Source organism: Molossus molossus, unplaced genomic scaffold, assembly GCF_014108415.1.
Source record: "Molossus molossus isolate mMolMol1 unplaced genomic scaffold, mMolMol1.p scaffold_m16_p_6, whole genome shotgun sequence".
Lineage (NCBI taxonomy): Eukaryota > Metazoa > Chordata > Mammalia > Chiroptera > Molossidae > Molossus > Molossus molossus.
This window is the reverse complement of record NW_023425399.1, coordinates 78,975,599-78,987,911: the sequence shown is the minus strand read 5'-3', so window position 1 is coordinate 78,987,911 and position 12,313 is coordinate 78,975,599. Positions and strand designations below refer to the sequence as shown.

Sequence of the window (12,313 nt, the reverse complement as noted above, 5' to 3'; positions counted from 1 at the left end):
GTTTCTGATGGAAAATCTACAGTTATATGAATTATTGTTTAACTGTTTAAAAAAAGTGTCCTTTTCTAAGGCTAGTCTCAAAACTCTATCTTTGTTTTCTGAAACTGATTGGTGTAACTGAGTTAGAGCTTCTTGGTGATTACCCTGTCTGGGGGTTCACTGAGCTTCTATAATCTTTAGGTTTAGGGCTTTCTCTAAATTAGGATGTAGAGGAGTTTAGCCATTGTTTTTCCCCCAAAATTTTAGCATCTTACTCTTTATCTTCTTCTGAGATTTCAATAACCTAAATGTCAAACCTTTGATCATTGTCCCGCAGGTCTCTGAGGCTCCACTTGTTTTTTAATCTACTTTCCTCTCAGATTTTCAGATTAGATAAATTCTATTTATCCATCTTCAAGTTAACTGATTCTTTCCTAATATCCAACCAATCCAGTGAGCATTTTATTTCGGTTGTCATTTTCAATGATAAAATTTTGATTTTAGAACGCTATTCTTTATATAGAGAGGGGGGGGGAAAGGGGGAGAAATAGAAGCATCGATGTAAGAGAGACGTATTGACTAGCTGCCTCCTGCATACCCCCAACTGGGGATCAAGCATGCAACCCTGACATGTGCCCAGACTGGGAATCTAACCAGGACCTCTCAGTCCACTGGATGATGCTCAATTCACTGAGCCAAACTGGCCGGGCTAGAAATTTATTGTTTATTTCTTCTATTTCTTTTCTGTGACTCTCTATCTTTCCAATCATTTCAAGAGTAGTTTCAATTACTTCTTGGAGCATTTTTATAGTAGCTACTTACTTTAAAGTATTTGTCAGATAACTCTAATATCTATGTTATCTTGGGGTTAGCAAGTGTTGTTTCTTCCCATGAGATTTGAGATGTTCCTGGTTTTTCATGCCAAGTAATTTTGGATTGTATCCTGAATATTTTGAATATTATGTTATGAGACTCTGCGTCTTTAAATTCTTGGGGAATGTACATATTTTTGTTTTAGCATGCAAAACAGCTCAGTTAGGTATAGGCCTCAGGTTCTGAATTGACTTCTGTGGTCTGTGTCTCCAAAGTTAGTTCAGTTTTCAAAACCTTTGCAATGATATTTGGATCTGTCCCAAAAGTGTGCCATTCAGTAGTCAGTTTAGGACAGTGGTTTTTTAGTTCAGTTCTTAAAGTGGTATGCTGATCAGATTCAGATCTATATGTGACAAATGTGTAGCTCAGGAGTAGGGCTAGAAGTTTAAAAAAATGATAATGGGATTGCTTTCCTGATCTCTTCTCTTTCTGTAATTTCCCCAGTAATTCTGGATTCCCTGGGGTTCCTCTTTATGGTCCTTCAGCCAGAAAGCTGGAGTTTTAGTTATTACGCTTTGCTGCACACTTCTGTGACTGTGTCCATGTCTAAGGTCAAGCAGCAGAAAAAAATGGGACTTGGGGACAGGGGGTGGGAAAGGTAAAGGGATGGCAATCTCACCATTGGTTTGTCAGTAATTTGAATTCTCATTTTCTTCCCCAATTTGCCTATTGTTTGTTTACTTTTCAAAGCCCTCAAATAGCTGCTCCATGTCTGTCCAGGATTTACAGCTGCATTCAGTGGAAGAAACAATGTAGAGTGTATTTAACTCCATCTTCACTGAAATTCTTAAATGCTAGTTTAACCAGAATTATAACAACAGGTTTCTATTATATTATATTCCAACTAGACTTTGTTTAATAAAACTTAAGCCTGCTTCTCACCCATACTAGCAGCACACACCTTGTTCCTAATAGGCTTGGCATATTCTTTTTTGATAGAATCCTCAACTCCTTCCTTTATGGCTAGTGACAAAGGCAGAAGCCTGCACTTCACGTTATCACAGTCTCTCTCATACCAAGTAGAGGTCCCATAAAATTGAAGTCAGTGCCCTAGAGCACAATAAAGCAATAGTAGTTAAAGATTATTTCATCTCTGGTGTTTAGTACTTGTCTCTGTTCATTTTTAACTATGATAGTACTGACTTTAATCAAGACCCAAAACACATTAACAGATTACCTTAAAGATCACACAAACTTTTGGAGGTAAAATTTAATACTTCTTGATGCTAAACACATTTTTTCAAGAACAAAATACATTTTAAAAAATTAAAATTAATGAAAATAGAAACCTAAAGCTTAGACAGAATCAGAGAAGCTAGATGAAGAATGAATAAACCAAGTGTCATATAGCCAACTCTCAACAGACACAGAGACATATTTAACAGGAAGGACTAAATTATCTAGACAATTATGACACTGACAGTATTGGAAATCCAGAAATGTTCATTTTTTAAAAATAATTTTTAAAAATTGACTTTAGCAGCAGTTCTCAACCTGTGGGTTGCGACCCCTTTGGGGGTTGAATGACCCTTTCACAGGGGTCGCCTAAGACATAGCAGTAGCAAAATTACAGTTATGAAGTAGCAACAAAAATAATTTTATGGTTGAGGGTCACCACAACATGAGGAACTGTATTAAAGGATCGTGGCATTAACAAGGTTGAGAACCACTGCTTTAGAGGGAGAAAGGGAGACAGAGACGGGGTGGGGGGGGACGACATCAATGTGAGAAAGAAACATAGATCAGCTGCCTCCCATACACAGGACTGAACCTGTAACCTGGGTATATGCCCTAACTGGGAATTGAACCCACTATCTTTTGGTGTACTGGATGACTCTCCAACCAACTGAGCCACACCAGCCTGGGCCCAAAAATGTTTCTTTTCCATGTTTAAGAAAAGCAAGATAAAAAATGTAGTCATTGAAAGTACAACAGACAACACAGAGCTGTTCTTCATAATGATCAAAAAATATGATGTGTTCATATCTCGACATAATAAAGGCCATATATGAAAGACCTACAGCCAACATCATACTCAATGGACAGAAACTAAAAACATTTCCATTAAGAACAGGAACAAGACAGGGATGTCCACTTTCGCCACTCTTGTTTAACATTGTACTGGAAGTCTTAGCCACAGCAATCAGACATGAAGAAAAAATAAAAGGGATCCAAATTGGAAAGGAGGAAGTGAAACTGTCATTATTTGCAGATGACATGATATTGTACATAGAAAACCCTAAAGACTCCATCAAAAATCTATTAGACTTAATAAATGAATTTGGCAAAGTAGCAGGATACAAAATTAACGTCAAGAAATCGACGGCATTCTTGTACATCCATGATGAACTCACAGAAAGAGAAACTGAAAAAACAATCCCATTTACCATCGCTCCAAAAAAATTACGATACCTAGGAATAAACTTAACCAAAGAAGTAAAGGACCTATTTGCAGAAAACTACAGGTCATTGAAAAAAGAAATAGAGGAAGATATAAAAAAGTGGAAGAACATACCCTGTTCATGGATTGGAAGAATTAACATAATTAAAATGTCCATACTACCCAAAGCAATCTATAGATTCAATGCAATCCCCATCAAAATACCAACGACATATTTCATAGAACTAGAACAAATACTTCAAAAGTTCATATGGAACCAAAAAAGACCCCGAATAGCCACAGCAATCTTGAAAAAGAAGAACAAAGTTGGAGGGATCACATTACCAGATATCAGGTTATACTACAAAGCGACTGTAACCAAAACAGCCTGGTACTGGCACAAGAACAGGCATATAGACCAGTGGAACAGAACTGAAAACCCAGAAATGGACCCAAGGCAATACGCTCAATTAATATTTGACAAAGGTGGCAAGAGCATACAGTGGAGTAAAGACAGCCTCTTTAATAAATGGTGTTGGGAAAATTGGACAGCTACATGCAAAAAAATGAAACTCGACCATCAACTTACACCATACACAAAATAAACTCAAAATGGATAAAAGACTTAAATGTGACCCGTGAATCCATAAAAATTCTAGAAGAAAATGTAGGCAACAAAATTTCGGACATCATACGGAGCAGAATTTTCACTGATACATCACCTAAGGCAACAGAAATAAAGGAGAAAATGAACACATGGGACTACATCAAACTAAAAAGCTTCTGCACAGCAAAAGAAACGATCATCAAAATGGAAAGGCAACCCACTGTATGGGAGAACATCATTGCCAATGATGTATCAGATAAGGGGTTAATTTCCAATATATACAGAGAGCTCACACAACTCCACAAAAGGAAGACAAAGAACCCAATTAAAAAATGGGCAGAGGAGCTGAATAGACACCTCTCCAAACAGGACATACAAATGGCCAAGAGACATATGAAGAAATGCTCAACATCACTAATCATCCGAGAGATGCAAATTAAAACAACAATGAGGTATCACCTCACACCTGTCAGAATGGCCGCCATCAACAAATCATCAAACAACAAGTGTTGGCGAGGGTGTGGAGAAAAGGGAACTCTAATACACTGCTGGTGGGAATGCAGACTGGTGCAGCCGCTATGGAAAACAATATGGTGCTACCTCAAAAAATTAAAAATTGAACTTCCATTTGACCCAGTGATCCCACTGCTGGGAATATACCCTAAGAAGCCTGAAACACCAATCAGGAAGAATATATGTACCCCCATGTTCATAGCAGCACTATTTACAATAGCTAAGATCTGGAAACAGCCCAAGTGTCCACCAGTAGACGAATGGATCAAAAAGCTGTGGTACATATACACAATGGAGTACTATGCAGCGGTAAGAAAGAAAGATCTCTTATCCTTTGAGACGACATGGAGGGACCTGGAAAGTATTATCCTAAGTGAAAGAAGCCAAGCAGAAAAAGACAAATACCACATGATCTCACTTATATACGGAATATAATGAACATAACAGTCTGAGGAATACAGTAGACCCAGACACATGGAAGTAGGGCACAGACTGACATCCCTCAGAAGAGGGGATGGGGGGTGGGGGGGTGGGAAGAGATAAACCACAGAACTTATATGCATGTATGCATGACCAATGGACATGGGCAACTAAGCCGGGGACAGGGTGGAGGGGGTGGGGTGGGGGGTGCCAATGGGGTAAAAAGGTAAAATATCTGTAACAAAAAAATAAATAAAAATTCATAAAAAAAAAAAAAAATATGATGTGTTGACATTTTCAGTCTGAATTTGCAACAAACTTTTGGAAAGTGATAATAAGGTATAAAGCAAAGAGTTGAGTGGTAAATTAACATTTCCCCCAAGGATTATGTGTGCTGTCCAACAATAAATACATTAGTGGCAATGAGAAACAGCTAATACTATCAAATAGGAATGTTTGAAAGAATCTAAATAAGAGAAATAAAGTAGTACCACTACCAGGTTTTGAGTTTAGAATACAAAGAATTAAGAATGATGTCCTGCTTGGATCTCAAAATTAAAATTAAGTATACACAGAGATAGCAATGAAACCCTATCACCAAACAATAGATTTTTTTAACTAATAAAAATTTAAATAGACTTTCAGATATGCTTTTGAAAATTTAACCACATTAAAATGTCAACAATGCTTATAATCACTTCTGAATTACTATAATTTACTAGGGAAAGCAAGGTTAAATCCCCATATATTATATTACAGAACAAAACAAACACCACCCACCAAACACTATTAACAAATGAATCTTAAACCAAAGAAACACTCCTTCAAAGTTATTAAAAAAAAAAAAATCACCCCCCGAACCCCAAATTCAAGGATACCAACAATAGAAACACAGGGTCCTTTTCAACTCCTCAAAGACAATTATTAAGCAGGCATTCCACCAAATCAAACAGTATAGGATCTGATTATTTTATTCTCGCAACCACTAAGGCAGGTTCTTAAGATATTAGGACTCTGTCCAGAACATCTGAGATTCTTGGAATTTGAAATATACAATCTGATACTTTGCTCGTCAGCTTTTCTAATCCATCCCTGTCTTTCAAGAAGATAGCATATTCCACATAATCCAAATTAGATACTTTCTCCCTTTCACTTAAACATAATACGTGATTTATGTATTGTTTAAAACAAATATGTTGTGCTGTATTCATATTAGATTACAGAACTTTTTTTCCCTAGTTCTCACCATAAATTCTTTCTTCTGATTCTTCTTTCCAGTCCTCTGGAATGTAAAAGAAACCACTAACACAGCATGGTCAATTGCAAGCTTATATTTAAGAACTCGGTGAAATCTATCTTAAATGTTTCTATAGCTAATGTTTTTAGGCCACTGGTTTTCCTCTTACCCCTCACTTTGCCTTAAATTACAACAGCTATGTAACATTAGCAGAGCATGCATTGTTACATTCTTTTTAAAACACAAGAAAGATAACCAAGGTAAGTTCAAAGAAGTTGATATAACTTCCCCAAAGTGTATCTAGATAATGGCAGGGTGAATTGAGAATCCAAAACTCAAGACTTCTAGTTCAATGCTATTTTTTAAATAACATGCACCTCGACCTCTTCTACCAAAAGGGTAACATCTCTCAAGACACAGAGATCCTAGACTTCAAAATTAAAGATGCAGGTAACTTTCTGATGAAGTTCTAGATAAAATATTATCTTTTCTATGTAAGGTATACATACCAATCAAGAGATACAACCAATAAGGGTCTCTTATAAAAATATCCATTAAAAACAAATCCCTGGCCTTGGCCAGTGTGGCTCAGTTGGTTGGAGCATGCCCCTCACTGAGGATTTGGCCCACAAGCTGGGCATGTGCCCTGACTGGGAATTGAACTTGTGACCTCTTGGTGCATGGGTCGATGCCCAACCACTGAGCCACACCGGCCAGGCTGACTCTGTATTTTAGAGGTTGCTGGTTTGGTTCCTGGTCAGGGTACATGCCCAGATTGTGGGTCAAATTTCCAGTGGAGTCATGTAGGAGGTGGCCAGTAGATGTTCTCTCATCGATGTTTCTCTCTCTCTCCCCCTCTCGCTCTCTCTCTAAAATTAATAATGAAAAAAAAAAAATTGGCCTGGTTGGTGTGGCTCAGTGGTTGACCAATCCACGCATCAAGAGATCGCCAGTTGATTCCTAGTCAGGGCACATGCCAGGTTGTGGGCCAAATCCCCAGTGGGGGGCATGCAGGAGGTGGCCAATCGATGTTCTCTCTTATCGATGTTTCTATCTCTCCCTCTCCCTTCCTTTCTCTCTAAAATCAATAAAATAAAAAAAATAAAACTTGGTTCTAAGAATATCCCTTGCCTTTTTCATATATAAATCATATATTACTCTGATCAGTAATGAGCCTTATTATCTTTTTTCTTGCACAAAAATACATCATGAAGAATTGTATTACCTTATTTTTCTACAAACAAAAATCCTAAATACTTCAGGGTACAAGTTTTCTAATCTGTTATGCATTTTAATCATTCAATACTGTTCTTTTGTTTAGTTTCTACAGGTTGCACTGTGAAGCTAATGTGTCAGCAGGTATGTCTTACATTCCTTTTTCTTCCTTTTACTGTCTGATAACAAATGAAAGTGGGAATGCTAGGAACTGTTAAAAAGAAAGTAAATGAATTCTTTGTCTTACTCTGCCCAGATGCGCTCAACTCACATCTCCCAAAGGAGAAAGAAGATATTCAAAAGGAAATAAGGGTTGCAATATATATATAACAAATACGTAAGGAATCAGGATGTTTGAACTCCAAGGTCAGATGATTTGCTCTGAGGAATTCTGGATGATGTGGTAAGAAAGGAAAACACTGAGGGCTAGATGGTAATCTACGACACACAGCATACATTTCAGACAAGTCTGTGCTAAATTTAACAAAGATGTGCTTGCTTGTTAGAAATTAGAATTTGGCAATTAGTAATCAATTTAAACCTTTTTCAAATAAAGGGTGAAATGTACTTACATTTCAGGAAAGGTATCTAGGAAAATATTTTTAAATCAAAATTTAAAAGTATCAGTATTTAAAATAAAAAGTTACAATAGACAGAATGCTTACAATATTTTTTCAGGTGAAAATAGAAAAAAGGGAAAAGCCCTAAGTTGAAACTAAAATGTTTGAATTACAGGGATATCCACAGACATTTTAACCAAACAATAATAAGGTTTTCAAATAGATAGATAACCTGTCAGGTCAGTAAGAGCAGTATGTAGCGAGAGCTACTTCAATGGATTGAGACTTGGCTGGAGGCAAACCTAAAGGCAGCCTATTTTTTTTTAAGTGCCAAATGAGAATGACAAATTGGAAGAAGTCAATAGGAAGGATGAAAAAAATTTATTAGCCATGTTATAAAAACTGGACAAATTTAACAGTTTGTCCTTACATTCAGAATGCAATGAAGAAACGAACATCCTCTAAAACTATATGAGAGAAGAAAACCCACAGGGAAAATGATCAAGATCAAAATTCTAGTCCTTAACAGGTGAAAGTAAACATGGATTATAAAATTATGTATGAAGGGGATTCAAGTTGTGACTAATATTTATATAACAAACCTCATTGCTCATACATTTTCTAGCAACAATAAAGCCTATAACTTTTCTAAACAGTTCTTCAGAGTTCTGCATTCATAAAATACTGTCATTAATATATTTTCTATGACCAGCATGGTAGATAGGTAGGAAAAGGAAAGCAAAGCAGTTATAAATCAAGCAACTATAAGAAATCTGTGCTAATTTTCACAACTGAACAAAGAAAACTATCCCCCCAATTACAAACTAAAGCCTTATACTTTATACCAGTGTGATAACAATTAGCATATCACAAATGATAACCTTACAAATTACCATACAAGAGAATAATTCAACTCTATATTAAGATAAGGTCAGTGATTTTTGCAACTAAACAAAATATGGTATCCCTCCGTGTTTGATTCTAAATTAGAGTCCCTTAGAACACTAAAGTTATTAAGAGCTCTAGGGGTCAGGGGTATGACAAGATGACAATATTTTACTTTTATAAAACATTTGCAACTAATATAGAGTGGTTCTGTTCTTGGAATGAGGCCAATGTATTTCTTTTTTTAAATCAAGAGCATACAAGATAGGAAGCAACTAGAAAACTTATAAATATTTTGGAACAAAATTATATTCAATCCATTTAATCTTGCTGGGGAAAAGAAATAAATGGATGTGGCAAGGGAGAGGAAAGAAAACAGGTTTGGTACCACCTGCTCTCATTAAGAGAGGTATTTTTTTTTTCATATTTACTCTTACAATCTTATTTTTTTAAATGCTGTCCAGCAATTCATGTGTCAGGGAATAATTATACACAATATTAAAAGAAAAACCAACCAACCAAACAAAACCATTCCCTACAAACCTGAAGGAAAAATTAATCTAAGATTCAGATGTTTAGGAAGGAGGAATAGATAGATAGGATTTTTAAGGATAAAAGGGTAAGCTTTAGTATAAATGTATGTTTTCCAAAATGGGGATACAATTAGAAGAAAGCATCTTATCAGTCATTAATTAAAACAAAGAGGAATACTCATAACTTAGAGCAATAATAGTTGTCCATCCCCAAATAACCTATCATTAAGCCAAGCTTGCTGATAAAGGATTATAGGTACAGTCCTCATATTATTTTTTTCATTTAATATTTTTAAATAAATTTTCTACTGGAAAGAAAGAAGTATAAGAAATTTTTTGTTGTTTAAATTAAATGTTTCTGGTTTCAATTCTTTTTAATGTTCTCCCTTTCCAGTTCTCCTCACCCCAATCCAGAAACCCTCCCATCCAGAGTTCATATATTTTCCTTCTCTGTTTTAGTGAAAACAAACCACGTTAATTGTAAGATTCTTACTAGATTTCCATTTGTTTTGCCTCAGCTCCTACATTAATCCAAACAATAAGGGCCTTTAAAACATTCATAAATAACCTGCTGCTGCTGGCACCTAGGAGTCGAGTGCAGCTATGTTAAGCAACAACAAATTTCATAGTTCAAGAGGCACAGTTAAGGAAAAAGGTTGCTCAGGAAATCACTCTTATTTAGCACAAAGATCCTTAAAATTGCATGAAATCAGTCAAGTAACTATAGAAACCAATTTCTTCAGCTTCATATCACACATCTCACACCTCAATTGTCTTTATTATTGTCTGCTGTCAGATCCTTAATCAGAAATGTGAACAGGCTTGATGATTTATTCAGCAGGGAAAGGAATCTGTAGGTCAAGTGAAAAATTTCACACACACACACACCCATACACACACCACATCTTCAACCTTAGGTACTTTCATTTCCTTCTGTTCTCAGCAGCTCTGGGGGCAACTCCAGTGAGATCCAATATTAAGGCTCAATTAAAATAAGCTCCAATTAGTGGAGCTTTTTTCTCTGGGGCTAGAAAAGTCAGGAAATGGATATTGGGAAATGTAAAAAGTCAGCTACTGAGAGGAGGCTGCAGACATAAATGAACTTATTTGTTGATTTCTACAGTTGCTATGCAGAGGCCTCTGGGAGTAAAAGCTTAACCAGTCTAAGCTATAAACTAAAACCCCTGCAGCTAAACATGAACTGTGTGAAACAAGGGCTCCATTCCAGAACAGAAAACTGCTGGGCCCAGAAAATTAAAAGCCAGAGGCATTTTCCATTTAAAACTAAATCCCAGTACCGCCTCCCAGCCAAAGAATTATAAGCAGTATCAGATTTACAAAACGAACAATTACCCTGGAAAAATGTAGCCTATTGTACAGTCCCAGATGCTAAATCTCAGAAGTTACTTTTTTTTCTTAATCCCACATTATATTCCTCCAAGTGTGCTGTTATAGTTTACAAAGAGCCATTTCTAGACAGACTTAAACCTTGAAAATAAATTTTAAAAAGAGAGCACATCACTCATTGACCTCATTTGAAGTACTGCCCTTGCCTTCAGCAGTTCCTGTCCTTCCCCAAGGCTTCTGCAAATGGTATGCAACAGCAAAATAAACCCTGACCTAATTGCCAGGAGAGAGCTGCCAGCCTTCCCTCAAACACAAAGACAAACATGGTAACTTGAAAGTCCTACCTCTTTGGCTTTCTGCTTTAATCTCAGCTGTTCTGGATCTTCTTTATTGGAACGACTCTATCAAAGGGAAAAAAAATTTTAATAGAAATTACTAACATCTAAACACCATAGTTGCCGTTAAATATTTAATAAATGACAATTTTCTCTTGTGACTGAAAACCTTAGCTCCAGGGGAAAATGCCTCGATCTAGTCCTGTGTACTCTCTCCCTTACTACCCCTCCCTCTCTTGTCTGGCCGGCTGCTGCAGTTCTAGCCTGGAGGAAGTTTATACTGAAAATGATGCTAACATTGTCAGTCAGGTCCAGTTGAGGCATGACGTTGTTCTTGTTGGAACACTACAAACTAAAAAACAAATGGTATGGACGAAGGGGAAAAAAAGGCTAATTGTTTGCTTAAATGAACGCAAACAAGCAATACTGGCTAATCTTTAGGTAAAACAATTTTTGGAAAAAAAATATGGTATTTCAAGGACTACTAAAAATCAAGAATCTGACTAGCTTTGAATCAAATCTCTTTCTAAAAGTGTAATTTTTAAAAAATTAAATAGGAAATAGATCCCAATGCTTCCATTAGAGTATCTTATCATCTCTGGGTGTTCTATAGCACGTGACATAATATCATACACAGGCAAATGTTCAATAAATGTTTGCTAAATGTCACTTTCCACACTGATCCAGTTTAACATTCTAAAAATAAATAATCTTACAGAATTGCTAAGAGGAGAGCTACCTTTTATATGTAATGCTATGATGGAACAAAGGGTAAAGAACTTGATTTCTGACATCATGAATATTGGTCCACTGAAAAATATGCTTGGGACAGATATGCCCTTCTTCTCATTCTAATAAAGCTATCTAACTCCTTATACATCTGTATATTTGTTTTATAAAATGTAACATCAGCTAATTAAAGATAGCTAATGAAACCAAAGCTAAAAGTATTTTCCTATTTCACTAAGTTTACCTGATAGGTTTACTGATTTATCAGTATTTTGTTCAAGGAAAGGATAAGAAAGAAACTGCTTAGATTTAAGAGTGCTTTCTAATTAAATTTAAATTTATTTATTTATTTATTTTTAATTGTCATCCGAGGATATTTTTCCATTGATTTTCAGATAGAGAGGGAGGGAGGGAGAAACACTGATGTGAGAGAGACACATCGACTGGTTGCTTTCTGCATGACCCCAACCAAAGGAGGTACATGCCCTTGCCTGGAATCAAACCCACAACTCATTGGTCAAGCAGCAAAACCGGCCATGGCAATGCCTTCTAATTTTAAACTCAATACCTTAATGCAATACCTACCCTAAAATTCTACCCAAAAGTAGTGATTTTTTTCTTCATTGTGTCCCCAATCTACTAAAACAACTTCACTTCAGCCCAAACTAAGACAAACCCCTTTGTTATTCTACCTACAATA

The 12,313-nt window shown here is 36.2% G+C and overlaps 1 protein-coding gene across 2 annotated transcripts in view; it reads right to left on the bottom strand.

Moving 5' to 3' along the window:
* The window catches only part of TAF4B (TATA-box binding protein associated factor 4b), a 121,836-nt gene that overhangs the window by 31,510 nt on the left and 78,013 nt on the right, over positions 1 to 12,313 (bottom strand). For both annotated transcript variants that reach the window (XM_036245808.1, XM_036245809.1), the window contains exon 13: positions 10,894 to 10,950. In XM_036245808.1, the coding sequence (XP_036101701.1) occupies positions 10,894 to 10,950 (57 nt within the window). The remainder of the gene's footprint in view (positions 1 to 10,893; positions 10,951 to 12,313) is intronic.